This window comes from Canis aureus, chromosome 19 (genome assembly GCF_053574225.1).
Source record: "Canis aureus isolate CA01 chromosome 19, VMU_Caureus_v.1.0, whole genome shotgun sequence".
Classification (NCBI taxonomy): domain Eukaryota; kingdom Metazoa; phylum Chordata; class Mammalia; order Carnivora; family Canidae; genus Canis; species Canis aureus.
Window position 1 is genome coordinate 41251858 of NC_135629.1, and position 17413 is coordinate 41269270.

Consider the following 17413-nt stretch of genomic DNA (forward strand, 5'->3'; position numbering starts at 1 on the left):
TTCAGCTCTGAGAGAAGATATCTGGAAAGCCCTTGCAGCAGAGAGAAGGGAGAACTGAGTAAGGGAGATGGTCAGAAGAGAAGTGAGAAAGGGACGAACGAGTTAAATTTCAGATTAGAGGTTGTCAGCAAAGGCTTTAACCTTGCACTCACCTGACCTGCACTTGCTGTTCTCTGTACTTTATTGTGCTTGGGGTTTCCTGAGAAGTAGAGGCTCTCTTGAGAGTAGTGGCCTGGGATTTGATTTTAGATAGTATAAGGTGTATGTGTTGTTCTTCATGAAGAAATATATTTACAATATACTATATGCATCATTGTAAGAGATTTACTGTTGAGTCTATTCTGTTTGAAAGTACCCAAGTATAATTTGCATACTATATTTACAGTGACCCACAGAAATGTTACCAGTGTTAGTAACTTAATAGCAATAAGGATCATATGTTTCTTTGGTCTCAACACTTGTCCTGGATATATAGGTTCTTTTGCCAAGATATATACTAACCACTTAGCAAGAAAAAGGGTAACTGCTATGGTTATAATTTATAGATGTTACAGGGACAAAGAGCCATAATCCTTTTTTTTTTTTTAAGATTTTATTTATTCATGAGAGAGAGAGAGAGAGAAAGGCAGAGATACAGGCAGAGGGAGAAGCAGGCTCTATGCAGGGAGCCGATGCCGGACTCGATCCTGGGATTCTGGAATCACGCCCTGGGCTGAAGGCAGACACTCAACTGCTGAGCCACCCAGGTGCCCCTGAGCCATAATTCTTATTTACATTCAGTTAGAAATGCAGCATAGATACACATACATGTATGTGCCTACCACATGTGTCAGCCATTCAGAGATAATCGGGACACAGTCTTGTCTGCCAGGATTTTAAAGTCAGGTGGAAGAGTGGAGATGATTAGTCATATCTCTTTTATCTGAACATAAGGTAAAACATCTGGGCAGTGAAAGAGTGGCATTTCTTGATGCCCTTCTAGCCTTTCCTTGATGGCTCAAGGAAACCACTTTTCCATTTATGGTTGACAAAGTCCTTTTTGGCAAAAAGGTTACCTTGGTTTGTGTGACTCTCATATCCTGCTGCTGCTTTTGTTCTGGAGATGGTTCTGATCCAGAGAGGAGGGAATGGTATGAAAGCAGCAGTGGCTGGACATTCAGCAGTCTATAGGTAGATTGCACAGTTGTCTCTCAGGTAATTGAGAATTACTATCTACCCCTGCAGATTCATTCTTAGGGGAAATACTCTAATGAAAAATTTGCACAATTTATTTTGAATTTTAGTAGTGACCTAGTTATTTAAAGCACTATTCAGCTTCCTCCAACTAATTTTAATATTAGTAGTTACATAGTGCTATCTTTGTCAGGTATTTTTTAAAGTACTTTACGTATGTTTAACTTTATGTCAATTATGCTTGATAAATACTGTTTTGTCCCCATTTTATACACAAGAAAACTAAGGTTAACTAACTTGTCCAGGGTTTCAGAGCTAAGGAGAGATCAAACTGGGATTTGAATCCAGGCGGGCTAGCTCTAAAATCCATGCTTTGATCAGGAAGCTGTGCTACAAAAAAATGTGAGCAGTATATGGTAAATGGATTATTGGTATTTCTGTTGGGAGATGAAGTATAATATATATTCTCTTTTTCGAGGGTCTTGCTATACAGCTAGATGGCATATATGTTCTTCACTCTAGGACGTAGTTGGCAGCAGAAACTGAACACGCCAGAAGAATCCTTGCTCCTAGCTTCCTTGGTAGTCCTCTCTGTGATGGTCACAAAGTAGTTTTGCATGTGACTTGTATTGTCCAGTGCTTGGCTCCAAGAAGATGGCATTGGCCTAGTGCTGGGTGGAGAGTGTGTTTTCAGTCTGTTTAATCCAGTACTGTGACGCATGCCTTTGTTTTTTGTTTTCAGTGTGATAGTTTGATTTAAGAAATGTTAATAGAAACATTTTAAGACACTGTTAACTAAAAAAAAAAAAAAAAGTATAGTAAGTAACTTTATTTTGGATTCTAGAGGTACACAGTTCTCCTGAATATACCACTCTAATGCAAGAATGATTGCTTTTTGCATTTCAAAATATGAAAACAATAGCATAATTTTGATTTCTGGTCATTTATTTTATTTCTAGGAACCCTAAGGACTCTGCAATATGAATAATTCTCTGGAGAACACCATTTCCTTTGAAGAGTACATCCGAGTGAAGGCTCGGTCTGTCCCGCAACACAGGATGAAGGAATTTCTGGACTCACTAGCCTCAAAGGGGCCAGAAGCCCTTCAGGAGTTCCAGCAGACAGCTACCACTACCATGGTGTACCAACAGGGTGGGAACTGCATATACACAGATAGCACCGAAGTGGCTGGTTCTTTGCTTGAACTTGCCTGTCCAGTCACCACCAGTGTTCAGCCACAAACCCAACAAGAACAGCAGATTCAGGTTCAACAGCCACAGCAGGTTCAGGTAAAAAGGAAATGTTGAGGCGCATCCTGTTTAATAGGTTTTATTTGCCATCAGGGTTTTGGTTAGTAGGAACATCACATCTTATATACAAATGTCCAAGGTTATTTTCACTAAGGGGAGTATTCTGTTTTATAAAAAAATTTTATTTAACACAAAGGCTTTCATACTACAGACTAAAAATGTTTGCAACCACCAGAAAATAAAAAGACTACAGATACTTGCCATTTGATTTGGAAAATTAAACAGTACAGGAATTAGAGGTCTTCTGGGACTGGATTTGGATGTGACACAACTGTGAAGGTCCCCTTTTATCTATATCACCCTGAACAGATCAAGAGCAAAGGAGGGGCTCATCTTAGCTCATTACTTAAAGCATGGCATTTGGAACTTATTTTAAGATATATATGATACATTTTAGTGATCTTCATTTAGTTGTTTGGTTCCATGACTTAGGTCACTTGTAGATTTCTAGGTTTGCATTTACTATTTGTAATCCTCAGGAAATAATGCTAATTGATAATGAGCTTTCACAAAGAGGAGAAACTAATACATGGACTGGGAAGGTAAAAGTGCCTCATGTGAAACTAACAGTATGCTCCATTTACAAATACTGCTTTCTTGCTCCTTGCCCTCAATGCTTTCTCCACCAAGAGAATTGGAAAGGGTAGAACCTGACAGAGGGGCAAGAACTATGGAGAGGTATGTCAGGTGAGATAGAAAGACTGTGGCCTCTTTGCTCCTTAGGAATGCAGGTAGTTATATTGGAAGGACATGGCCTCTGGAATTGCATTCCTGGGTTTAAATCTGGCTTAACCTCCTATTTGTTGACATGATTTCAATCTTTTTAGCTCTAGATTTTTCATCTGTTGAATAGGGATAATAACTATTTAGTGAGACTGAGACAGATAATAGATAAAACATCTGGCACTTGGAGGAACACAGTCTTTGTTATTTCCATTCGTTGTAAGGAAGGAGGGGTACAGGAAAGGTAGATAAGAGAAGGCTGACCTTTTGGTTTGAGAAATTATTCTGCTGTTATACAGCTTGGACTTCGTTTTTTATAAGATTAAAATGGCTTAGGATCGGGGCATCTGACTGGATAAATCCTTAGACCATGTGACTCTTGATCTTGGTCTTGAGTTCAGACCCCATGTTGGGTATAGAGCTCACTTTAAAAAAAATAGGGAAAGGGGCGCCTGGGTGGCTCAGCGGTTGAGCGTCTGCCTTCAGCTCAGGGTGTGATCCCGGGGTACCGGGATGGAGTCTCCTATCAGGCTCCCTTGATGGAGTCTGCTTCTCCCTCTGCCTGTGTGTCTGCCTCTCTCTTTCCATGTGTCTCATAAATAAATAAATCTCTAAAAAAAACAAAAACAAACTAGGGAACCAAGTGGTTTGGGATTTGAGTCTAAAGTGTTGAGACTTTATTTTTAGGATGGCTGGTTGAGGTCACCTATTAACATCATATTCTTTCCCCAAAAGCCCTATAAATAAAAGAAGAAATGTGAACATAATAATAAATCCATGAAATAGGAGTACTGAGCGTAGAGCCTGTTTAAGATTCTCTTTCTCTCCCTCTGCCGCTCCCACCACTTGTGCTCCCTCTCTCTCACTTAAAACAAAAAAAAACCTCATAAGGCAAATATATTTTCATTAATAACTGGCTTAAGCCAGATGGGATTTAATTTTTCTAAAAGTTAGCTTTGTAGATTTAACTTAAATATTGATATTGATGTTACATGAAAATTGACATTGTTAATCTAAAGCTACCAAAATCATAAGCCAGACATAATTAATAAAAATGTGACTGAAGATACAACTTTTTTTGTTTGTTTGTTTGTTTATTTATGAGAGATGCAGAGAGAATCAGAGACATAGGCAGAGGGAGAAGCAGGCTCCCTGTAGGGAGCCTAATGCGGGACTCCGTTCCAGGACCTCCAGATCACGAGCTGAGCTAAAGGGCAGAAGCTCAACCACTGAACCACCCGGATTTCCTGAAGATACAACTTTATATAAGACTTTGAAGAACTTTTTTTTTTTTTTTCCCCTGAGTAACATTAAAATCAAATATTGCCTTGTAGTTACAAAATTATTTTACAGGGGCACCTGGGTGGTTCAGTTGGTCAAGTATCCAACTCTTGATCTCAGCTCAGGTCTTGATCTCAGGGTTGTGAGTTCAAGCCCAGCTTGAAAGCCCAGCTCCATGCCCACTTAAAAAACACCCAAATTATACACACATGTTGATTTCTTGATCTCTTTTATAGGTCTACCTATACTGTTTAAAAGCATAATTTTTGAAATTAAAGATAGCACATAAAAAAGATAGCACATGAGGCATAGAGAGGTTGTCTTTTTTTTTTTTTTTTTTTTAAGATTTTAATTACTCATGAGACACAGAGACAGAGAGAGGCAGAGACACAGGCAGAGGGAGAAGCAGCCTCCATGCAGGGAGCCCGATGTGGGACTCAATCCCTGGTCTCCAGGATCATGCCCTGGACTGAAGGTGGCGCTAAACTGCTGAGCCACCTGGGCTGCCCGAGAGGTGAAGCCTTGTACCAGTACCTGCTGTTTGTACCCAAGCTGTTATAACTGGAGTCTGTGCTTCTAAATAGTGTTTCTAATATGCCAAGAAGTCTTAGAAAGTAGAAAAAAATGATAGTAACAAAATGAACAGAGGGGTGGCGCTAATAACCTTATCAGAAGATGTTTCATACTACTGGTGATTATGGAAGTATAAATTTTATTATTTTTATTTATTTATTTTTTAAAGATTTTATTTATTTATTCATGAGAGACACACAGAGAGAGAGAGAGAGAGTCAGAGACACAGGCAGAGGGAGAAGCAGGCCTCATGCAGGGAGCCTGACGTGGGACTTGATCCTGGGTCTCCAGGATCACACCCCGGGCTGCAGGCGTCTCTAAACCACTGTGCCAAAAAAATAAAAATAATAAAAAAATAAAATAAAATAAACCGCTGTGCCACTGGGGCTGCCCTGGAACTATAAATTTAAAAGTGAAATATATTTCATTTATTAGATAGGAAAACATTTATAAAGTTTTCACCCAGGACAGCAAGGGTATGGAGAGGATAAATTAGTGTAACTTCTTTAAAGTGATTTTGGCAATACTTGTGAGATGTGTAAATGTGCATACCTTTGGCCTTGCATTTGTGTTCGCAGATATATTTGTATACAAGGATATTCACTGCTGCACTGATTATAGAAGTAACTAGAAACAAGTCAATAAGGGAAATGGTAAATAATGATTCAATTTTAGTATACAGTCCTCTGTAGCCAGAAGAATGGGGTAGGTCTGTGCATATTGACAGGGTAGGATGTTTAACAGATTGTCAAGTGTCAAAACTAATTTAGTATTGCTGATTTTTTTTTAAGATTTTATTTATTTATTCATGATAGACATGGGGGCGGGGGGTAGAGACACAGAGGGAGAAGCAGGCTCCATGCCAGGAGCCTGTTGTGGGACTCGATCCCAGGACTCCAGGATCACACCCTGGGCCAAAGGCAGGCACTGAACTGCTAAGCCACCCAGGAATCCCCAGTATTGCTGATTTTTAACATATAGAATGTAGTGGTCCTTGAATAAGAGTGAAGTTTAAAACAGTAATTGGGCTTGGGAATAGGGTGCTAAGGAGACAGATTTCCAGTTTTTATTTACTTATGTATTTGTTTTTAAGTAGGCTCCATGCTGGGCTTGAATTTTTAAGTAAACATGAGGGAATGCCTAGATGGCTTAGTTGAGCGACTGACTCTTATTAGTTTCTGCTCAGGGGCTCAGGTCATGGTCTCAGGTTTGTGGGATTGAGCCCTGCATTTGGCTTCTTGCTCAGTGGGGAGTCCACTTCTCACCTACTCACCCAGCCCCTCTTCCTGCTTGCATGTGTATGTTCTCTCTCTCAAAATAAATAAATCTTTTTTTTTAATGTATAGAAATATCTTTTAAGTTTTTTATTTATTTTTATTTTTATTTTTTTTTAGATTTTATTCATTTATTCATGAGAGACAGAGAGAGAGAGAGAGAGAGAGGGGCAGAGACACAGGCAGAGGGAGAAGCAGGCTCCACGCAAAGAGCCCAATGTGGTACTCAAACCTGGGAATCTGGGATCATGCCCTGAGCCAAAGGCAGGTGCTCAACCACTGAGCCACCCCGGCGTCCCATAAAGAAATCTTGAAGATGGGGCAGCCCCGGTGGCTCAGTGGTTTGGCGCCGCCTGCAGCGAGAAAGTACATTTTTAGTATTACACCACATTTATCGAAAAATAATCTGTGTTTAAGTGGACCCATGCAGTTCAAACCCAAGTTGTTCAGGGTCTGCTGTATTGTGTCTCAGCCTAACCCATTTGATAAGAATAAAAAATTGTGTCTATATTTTTGTTATTTAAAATTTCAAAATAATATACTATCTTGGGAACATAGGCTGTTTTCTAGATTCCTTTTCTTTTTTCTTTTTTAAATTGTGGCAAAATTAGATTATTTTTTGAAAACCATCTGTTATCACCACAGAGTTTCCTTTGTTCCCTGACCTCCTGACTTCCTCATCTGTCCACCCTAGAACCAGCACATACATTGCTGGATTTGACAAAGTAATTACATCCTTAGAACAGTTTTGTTTTTTGTTTTTTAAGATTTTATTTATTTATTCGTGACAGACACAGAGAGAGAGGGGGGCAGAGACAGGCAGAGGGAGAAGCAGGCTCCACACAGGGAGCCCGACATGGGACTCGATCCCGGTTCTCCAGGATCACACCCTGGGCCGAAGGCAGCGCTAAACCGCTGGGCCACCAGGGCTGCCCCTTAGAACAATTTTAATGAGTCTGTGGGAGACAAAGGTATATGTTGATCACAAGAGTAACTATCTGAATAAGTCTTAACTGTGTTCCTTTACTCTCTACTGCTAAAACAATCACACTTCAGGCCACCAAATGTGTGGGTTTTTTTCATATCAACCAATTCTCTGCATCAACTTGCTGTCCTACAATTCAGTTGACATTGTCTACTTGGAGTTGGTCTCAGGTCCCACAAATTAAGGGATCAGTCCTACAAGATTGCCCCCCAGCTCATATACCAATCATAAGTCCCAGATGTCACCTGTGTTTCTGGTTGACCAGCTGTCAATTGGGATTCTCACTACCCCTCCTCAGGTTTTTCATAATTTGTTAGAACAACTCACAGAACTCAAGGAAACACAAATTACTGATATATTGTATAATAAATAATACAGAAAATACAGATGAGCAGCCAGATAGAGACATACAGGAGCCTCTGTCCTTATGGAGTTGGGGTCCACCACCTTCCTGGCATGTGAATGTGTTCACCAATCCAGCAGTTTCTTAAACCCCATACTTCTGGGAATTTTTTTTTTTTTTTTTTTTTTTTTTTTTTATGATAGTCACACAGAGAGAGAGAGAGAGGCAGAGACACAGGCAGAGGGAGAAGCAGGCTCCATGCACCGGGAGCCCGACGTGGGATTCGTTCCCGGGTCTCCTGGATCACGCCCTGGGCCAAAAAGGCAGGCGCTAAATCGCTGCACCACCCAGGGATCCCCTACTTCTGGGATTTTTCTGGAGGCTACATCATATACGTATAATTCTTTTTTTTTTTTTTTTTTTTAATTTTTATTTATTTATGATAGTCACACAGAGAGAGAGAGAGAGAGAGAGGCAGAGACACAGGCAGAGGGAGAAGCAGGCTCCATGCACTGGGAGCCCGATGTGGGATTCGATCCCGGGTCTCCAGGATCACGCCCTGGGCCAAAGGCAGGCGCTAAACCGCTGCGCCACCCAGGAATCCCGTAATTCTTTAGTAACTCAGTTTCTATCTAGCCTCTCTTTCTTCTACAGAGAATGAAGTGTGAGGCTAAAAGTACCAAGCTTCTTTTTTTTTAAAGTTATTATTTATTTATGAGAGACACAGAGACAGAGATCCAGGCAGAGAGAGAAACAAGCTCCCTATAAGGAGCCTTATTCGTGACTCGATCCCAGGACCCTAGGATCACAATCTGAGCCAAAGGCAGATGCTCAACCGCTGAGCCACCCAGGCACCCTGAGTACCAAGCTTCTAAACATGGCTTGGTCTTTCTGGTGACTAGCCTCCATCCATTAGCCCACCAAGAGTTGCCTCATTAGAACACAAGATGCATATAGCACTTTTATTATCATGAAATCACAAAGGTTTTAGAGCTCTGGCCAGGAACCAGAGAGAACAAAATACATAGTTTTTTATTATATCATAGTATCGTACAGCTAGGTAAGATAAGGAGCCACCTTTTTATTTTTGTTTTTATTTTTATTCATTTATGAGACACAGAGGCAGAGACATAGGCAGAGGGAGAAGCAGGCTCCACGCAGGGCGCCCAATGTGGGACTCGACCCCGGGGAACCCAGGGATCCCCAGGGAGCCACCTTCTGAAGGCAAAAACAGGAGCTGCCATGTAAATACCTTGACAGTGTGTACAATACTAGGAAAGGCCCAAGTTTTCTGTTTCTGGTAAATCAACCTGAGCCAGGTGAAAGGGATTCATTTGGAACTTCCCTTTCAAGAGGCCTCTTGAGTTGGATGTTTCCTAAAGTAGCCACATAGAGTTGAATACATGTGCCAGAGAGAACGCCTTCTCATGGTGAATCCCAGGGGTCAGGTTTCACTCATAAAATTTTAGCCCCCCCAAAATTACTTGTTTCTTCTCTGCCCTTCAACAGGGTGGGAACTGAGGCTTCACACAAGGCTGGTTGGTCGATCTGACCTCACTAAGTGAAGTATACTTTGGGGAAGGGGATCTCATCACTTGCTTCTTTTGGTGTTCGAAGTGAAGATCTCAAGGCTTCAGTGGCTCAAAGTGCAACTCTTCCTTGTTTGTCATTTCAACTTTTGTCCCTCTTTCTCTTTTTCTTCTTGCTGATCTCCATGCTGGATGGTCCCTAATTCCCCATCATAGTGTGGAATTACTGAGAGTGAGGAAAGAGTTAATCAAGAGTCAGACTTGGCTCTGAGACAAACAGGAGTTTGGTCTGCCGCTGCAATTTTATACATATCATCTTAGGCAAGTGATTTAACCACAGAGTTCATTTCCTTATCTATGTCATGAAAATTAAAGACTTTATGTTGTAGTTACTTTAAGGATTATGTAAAATATTGAGTCTTAAACACTGCCTGGCACATAGTAATCCTTTAATAAATAAATAATAACAGCTGTTGTTTTCTTATGATTATTAGTGCCATTTCTACCTAGGGTTCCAATGGCTTTTCTTTCTTTTTTTTTTTAAGATTTTATCTATCTATCAGAGAGGGGGGCGGAGACCTAGGCAGAGAGAAAAGCAGGCCCCACGCAAGGAGCCCGATGTGGGACTCGATCCCGGACCCTGGGATCATGCCCTGTGCCAAAAGCAGGTGCTCAACTGCTGAGCCACCCAGGCGTCCCTCCAGTTGCTTTTCAAATATTTGAAAAGTATCCAAAGAGGGATCCCTGGGTGGCGCAGCGGTTTGGCGCCTGCCTTTGGCCCAGGGCGCGATCCTGGAGACCCGGGATCGAATCCCACATCGGGCTCCCGGTGCGTGGAGCCTGCTTCTCCCTCTGCCTGTGTCTCCGCCTCTCTCTCTCTCTCTCTCTGTGTGACTATCATAAATAAATAAAAAAAAAACTTTAAAAAAAAATAATAATAAAAAAAAAAAAATGAAAAGTATCCAAAGATTTATAAACAAGTATTCCCACACGGTTGGTAATTTGCCACTTTATTCTTTTTTTTCTTTTTTTAAGATTTTATTTATTCATGAGAGAGAGAGGCAGAGACATAGACAGGGAGAAGCAGGCTCCTTATAGGGAGCCCGATGTGGGACTCAATCCGTAGACCCAGGATCACGCAATGCCCTGAGCTGAAGGCAGATGTTCAGTCACTGAGCCATGCAGGTATCCCTTTTTTTTTTTTTTTTCTTTTTGTAAGGAGGCTCCACGCCTAGCGTGGAACCCAAGGCAAAGCTTGAACCCAAGACCCTGAGATCAAGAGTCAGATGCTTAACCAACTGAGCTACCCAGGTGCTCCATCTTTTTTTTTTTTCTTTTAATACATAAACTGTTAACAGATGCAGTTCAGATCTCTAATACTCCTGAACGTCAGCCAGTCTCAGGGTAAATACTATTTTGAAGTTTTCAGCTTGGTGTGATATTTTCTGTATTTGGGTATTGGTTTTTACTTGCAAATATCAAACATTTCCCCTCAATTCCTTGGTTTATTCAGGTGAAATGACTAACAGTAGCAGTTAGTTCAAGGAATTTGTGGGAGGGCCAGAGAATGGGTCTTAGAGACTGTGTAGCCAGGAACAGGACTCCAGTCACATTGCTGGCTTGCTCTGGCAAGGACTTGCTGCTGCACCCTTGGGCACAGGTCCTTGCTCTCCTAAAGTCTTGTTGGGATCTATGCCATCCTGCTCCATTTCTGCCACATTCCTCCACTCTCACCAGAAAATGGAGATTGTGGTTCCTGCTGCCTCATGTTGCTCCCATCTGAGTCCAAATTTCATGCACTGTGTGTCTAATTTGGGAAGCTTTGGTCACATGCCCTCATTCTAGCAGCAGGAGGGGTTCAGAGGCTGATTCTGGCTTCTGCCTTGGAGAGGCAGCATTCATGTTATGATGTATTCTGCAAACATGGGTTTGCAGCCAAAAATGGGACTGCAGTCAGCTACTCTCCCTGGTACATGTGGGCTGATTGGGATCTTGATCATCACTTTGGATTGGTGAACCATTTATTGCTGCTTTTTCTGGCCCTTCATGTCCAGCCTTTTACTCACATTTAAATTTCTTCCCTGACCATATTTTTAAGTTCATTTGTTAAGAATTTGGTAAGTGTTTAATACTTGAATAAAGACTTTTACCATTTTCACTTACTTAAAGAGTGAAATTCTACCAAAGTCCCTAAAGTTTTGCTAGGCTAGTTGTTAAATGTTGCAGATAGGTTCCTCAACTAGTGTGGTCTTCCACCATACTGAGCACTGTCCTCAGCCGTCCCTCACAGACTCAAAACATGTAATGGAATGTGAGCCACATATGTTATCATAAGTTTTCTAGTATTCCCTTTTTTAAAGCGGATAAAAAAAAAGTGAAATTCATTTTTAAAAATCACGCTTAGTTACAATATAGTATTTCTTTTTTTTTTTAAGATTTTATTTAGTTTTTTCATGAGAGACACACAGAGAGAAGCAGAGACACAGGCAGAGGGAGAAGCAGGCTCCTTGCAGGGAGCCTGATGTGGGACTTGATCCCAGGTCGGGATCATGACCCAAGCTGAAGGTAGACAGACGCTTAACCACTGAGCCACCCAGGTGTCCCGGGATTTACTCTCCTAACAACTTTTCTCTAAACCATACAGCAGTATTCACTACAGTCATCCTATTGTACTATTGTACATTATATCCCTAGCATTTGTATATCTTATAACTCAGAGTTTGTTTGTACCTTTTGACTAGATTCATCCAGTACTTCCACCTCCCTGCACCCACTGCTTTTAGTAATCACAAATCAACTCTTTTTATATGAGTTCTGTTTTTTAGATTCCATATATATATGAGATCATTAGTATTTGTTTTTCTCTTTCTGACGTACTTCACTTAGCATAAAGCCTTCAGTGTCCATCTGTGTTCCACAGATCTAAAAATTTCTTCCTTTTTATGACTGAATAATACCACATTTAAAAAATATATTTCATAATTTCTTCACCCATCCATTGATAGACACTTCAACCATTTTCATGTCTTATTATAAATAATGCTTTGAACATGGGAGTGTAGATATCTCTTTGACATGTTTTTATTTCCAGATAATTTTTTTCCTTTTTTAACATTTTATTTATTTATTTGAGAGAGAATGTGTAAGAGAGAGAGAGAGAGAGAGCGCCCTGAGTTGGGGGAGGGGCAGAGAGAGAAAAGTAGGCTCCCTGCTCCCAGGACCCTGGGATCAACCAGAGCTGGCAGAACCAGCTCAGAATTGAGATCTACTTGCAGTGTGGTACCTGTATAGAAAAGGTAGAAAGCAGTCTTTCCAGGTTGAAATACAAAATCAGAATGCTTAAGAAGAAAGTAGTGCTATACTATAACATGGTCAAAAGCCCAGAAATATGGTTATTTTAATTTCTCATCAACAGGGGAAAAATGGCAATTAAAAACTTTGGAAAAGGTGAGAGGTACTGAATGAGAAATTTGAATGATTTAAATGTGAAGGGGACTAAAACAGTGTGATTTATGAGGAGTTAATAGAAGGTGAGAAACTGGTTTTTGAAGCAGTAAAACCAAATTCATTCCCTCAGAAATATCCCGGTCTCCTGTTTGATATATAACTTTTCTAGGATATACTAGACTTAGAGATGATCTTTTTCCTTCTTTTACCTCTTTTTACCTCTTGAGAATCCTCTTAAATCTAGTCTTGAGTTTGAAAAAGCTTTATGTTTTATATATTTATATATGTATATGTATGTATCTTATATATATAGTTTGTTGAGTTACCAGTCTGTCAGTTTGGCTTTTTTTCTTTTGAGACAATTGACCTAAGTATTATAACCTAGAAAATCACAGATAAACCTGTTCAGATACATAGGGCTAATGGATTACAGTACCAATTTCTGAACGTCTTTTCCTTTTTTTTTTTTTTCCAATGAGGAATTCTGAGAAAAAATACTCGAAGTTGAGCAGTTCTTTCAATTCACTTCTTTTACTTCCTTTTCGAGTAGAATTAAATCTTTATTTTGCTGAGTTTCCAAATTCTTACTATGATTATATAGCAGATTAACCAGATAAAAAGTTAATGTTTTTATATAAATAAAAAATTGGAAGGGAGGTAATAAAAATAACATTTAATTCTTATCGACCAACGATAGTTGTGAATAAAGGTTATGAATATATAATAGCTCATTTCTTATTCAGTATGTTGACATTGGTAAAGAAATGTCACAAAGTGTTTTTAACTCTTACTCCTGTAATTAAATTCTAACTACTTTGAATCTAAAATGGCATCAAATTATTTGTACTTGTTTATTCTGGAGCGAGGAGTAGTCCTATTACCACCACCACCACCCCCCAACCTGTAGTTCTGATTCCATTTTATTTGCGACAACTTGTTTCTGTTTCTTTTGGAAGTCTGAATGTTGATAAATGGTTTCTAAGAAAAATCACTTCAATACAGTAGGGGCATATGGGTGGCTCAGTCAGCTAAGTGTCCAACTCTTGGTTTCTGCTCCCTTGGTGATCCCAGGGTCATGGCAAGCCCCTAATGGATCTTTTCAGTCAGCATGGAGCTTTTTAGTTGGCAAGGAGTTTGTCTGCTTGAGTTCTCTCTCCTCCCTCTGTCCTGCCCCCCAGCCCCCCTGTGCTTGCTCAGGTGCTGTCTTTCTAAAAATACATGAATAGGGCAGCCCAGGTGGCTCAGCAGTTTAGAGCTGCCTTCAGCCCAGGGTGTGGTCCTGGAGACCCAGGTTCAAGTCCCATGTCGGGCTCCCTGCACGGAGCCTTCTTCTGCGTCTGTGCCTCTCTGTGTCTCTCATGAATAAATAAATAAAATCTTTAAAAAAAAATACATGAATAAATCTTTTTTTTGTTAAGATTTTATTTATTTGACAGAGCACAAGCAGGGGGAGGGGCAGGCAGAGGGAGAGAGAGAGACACAGGCTCCCACTGAGCAGAGAGCCCTATGTGGGGTTCAATCCCAGGACCCTGGGGTCATGACCGGAGTTGAAGGCAGGTGCTTAACTGACTCCCACCCAGGCACCTCGATAATTAATCTTTAAGAAAAATATAATAGTAAACTTATGAAGCATATTATCACTAAATCATATCACTAGGATATGTGAGACAATTGAAGCAATGAAGAATTGTTTCTTAAAGATGAGCAAAGGAAGTGGTCTTTTGAGATAGAATTATCACTAAATCATATCACTATGATTTAGTGATAATAACCAGACATTCATTTATTTATTTATTTATTTATTTATTTATTTAAGATTATTTGAGAGAATGTCTGACAGTGAGGGGGAAGGGCAGAGGGAGAATTTTCAGGTCAACTCCCTGCTGAACACGGAGCCTGATGTGTGCTCAGTCTCACTGCCAATGAGATAATGACCTGAACCAAAACCAAGAGTTGGACAGTTAACCAAATGAGCCACTTAGCTGCCCCAATAACCAGGTTTTTAAAATTTTGTTTTTAAGCAAGTGATAACAATTATAAGGTGTACTGTGTATCTAAGTCTGTAGCAGTGGGTTTTTTTTTTTAAGAGTTATTTATTTATTTAAAGAGTTTATTTATTTATTTATTTATTTATTTGAGAGCGTGCACAGAGCAGGAGGAGGGACAAGGGAAAGGGAGAGAACCTAAAGCAGACTCCCCACTGAGTGCAGAGCCTGATCTGGGGCTTGATCTCACAACCCTGAGATCATGACCTAAAGTGAAATCAAGAGTCGGACACAAAGTCTGAGCCATCCAGGTGCCCCATTCTCTGTAGTATGCTATGCTGTTTGATAGCATTTTACCCACAGTAGAACTTCTTTCAAAATTATGTTCAGTCTTTTGGAGCCCTGCTGCTGCTTTATCAACTAAGTTTTTGTGATACTCTAAATCCTTTGTTGTCATTTCAACAATCTTAACAACATTGTCACCAGGTATAGATTCTGTCTCAAAAAACCATTTCCTTTGCTCATCCTTAAGAAGCAATTCTTCATCCATTACAGTTTTATTGTAAGAATGCACCAATTCAGTCATATCTTCAGGCTCCATATTCTAGTTCTCTTGCTCTTTCCACCACATCTACTTTCTCTAAACTGAAATGTTGAATACTTGGAAGTAATCTGTGAGGGTCAGAATCAATTTCTTTTAAACCTCTGATAATGCTGATATTTTATCTCTTCCATGAATCATGAGTGTTCATAATGGTATCTAGAATGGTGAATCCTTTCCAAAGGTTTCAGTTTACTTTGCCCAGATATTCAGAAGAATCATTCTCTATCTAAAATATCATTAGCTTTACAAAATTTATTTTTTAAATTATAAGGCTTTAAATTCAAAAATATTCTTTGATTGTTGGACTGCAGAATGGATACTGTATTCACAGATGTGAAAACAATTTTCTTGTTGTACATGTCTATTAGACCTCTTAGGTGACCACATGGATTGTCCACGGCAGTAGTATTTTGAAAAGAATCTTTTTTTTCTGAGCAGTCGGTCTCAACAGTGGGCTCAAAATTAAAATATTCAGTAAGCCCTATTAAACATGTGCTGTCATCCAGCTATTCTTGTTCCATTTACAGAGTACAAGCAGAGTAGATTTAGCATAAATCCTAAGGGCCCTGGGACCCTTGTAGTAATAAATGAGCATTGCCTTCACCATAATGTCCCCAGCTACATTGGCCCCTAACATAGAGTCAGCCTCTTCTTTGAGGCTTTGTAACCAGGCATTGCTTTCTCCTCTCTAGCTACGAAAATCCTAGGTGGCAACTTCTTCAAATACTCTGTTTTATCTACACTGAAAATGTACTGGTTAGTATAACCACTTTTGTAATTATCTTAGCTAGGCCTTCTGGATAACTTACTGCAGCTTCTATATCAGCACTTGCTGCTTCACCTTGCCCTTTTATGTTACGGAGATAGCTTCTTAAACCATGGAACCAACATCTGCTAGCTCTAAACTTTTCTTCTGCAGGTTCCTCATCTCTCTCAGCCTTTATAGAATTGAAGAGAGTTGGAGTCTTGCTCTGAATTAGGCTTTGGCTTTATGGGAATGTTGTGGCTGGTTTGATCTTCCATCCAAATCATTTAAACTTTTTCTTTCCTTTTTTTTTTTTTAAGATTTTATTTATTTACTCATGAGAGGCCACCCAGCGGGAGAGTGAGAGAGAGAGAGAAGCAGAGACAAAGGCAGAGGGAGAAGCAGGCTCCATGCAGGGAGCCCAACATGGGACTCGATCCTGGGTCTCCAGGATCATGCCCTGGGCCAAAGGCGGCAGTAAACTGCTGAGCCACCCGGACTGCCCTAAACTTTTTCTTTATCAGCAATAAAGCTATTTGATGTTCTCGTTTATGTGCTCACTGGAGTAACATTCTTAATTTCCTTCAAGAAGTTTTCTTTTGGGAACCCTGGGTGGTGCAGCGGTTTGGCACCTGCCTTTGGCCCAGGGCGCGATCCTGGAGACCCGGGATCGAATCCCAAGTCGGGCTCCTGGTGTGTGGAGCCTGCTTCTCCCTCTGCCTCTCTCTCTCTGTGTGTGACTATCATAAAAAAAAAAAAAAAAAAAAGGTTTTCCTTTTCATTCACAACTTGACTGTTTGGTACAGTAGGCCTAGCTTTGAGCCTACCTTGACTTTTAACATGTCTTCTTCACTAAGTTTAATCATTTTTAGCCTTTGGAAATGACTCTTCCTTTCACTTAAACACTTAGAATCTGTTGTTATTAATTGGCCTAATTTCAGTATTATTTTGTCTCCAGGGAATAGGGAGGCCCAAGGAAGGGGAAACAGCCAGTTGGTTAAAGCCGTTAGAACACATACAGTTACAGATTAAGTTTGCTATCTTATATGGGTAGGTTTGTTGGGCCCAAAACAGTTACAACAAATAACTTAGTAACATCAAAAATCTTGTTGACAGATTACTATAAAAGACATGATGAAAATGCTTAGAGGGCAGCCCAGGTGGCTCAGAGGTTTAGCTCCTCCTTCAGCCCAGGGCCTGATCCTGGACACCCGGGATTGAGTCCCACGTCAGGCTCCCTGCATGGAGCGTGCTTCTCCCTCTGCCTGTGTCTCTGCCTCTCTCTCTCTCTCTGTCTCTCATGAATAAATAAAATCTTTTAAAAAAAGACAAAAAGCTTGAAGTGTTGTGAGAGTTCCCTAAGTGTGTCACAGAGACATAAAGCAAGCAGATGCTGTTGGAAAAATGGTGCCAATAGACTTGATCAGTGCTGGGTTGCCAC

General features: G+C 40.3%; 1 protein-coding gene across 4 annotated transcripts in view; it reads left to right on the forward strand.

The window, feature by feature from the left end:
* The window catches only part of QRICH1 (glutamine rich 1), a 50119-nt gene that overhangs the window by 8707 nt on the left and 23999 nt on the right, over positions 1-17413 (forward strand). For all 4 annotated transcript variants that reach the window (XM_077859000.1, XM_077858998.1, XM_077858999.1 and 1 more), the window contains one exon: positions 2133-2462. In XM_077859000.1, the coding sequence (XP_077715126.1) occupies positions 2154-2462 (309 nt within the window). In that variant the 5' untranslated portion in view covers positions 2133-2153. The remainder of the gene's footprint in view (positions 1-2132; positions 2463-17413) is intronic.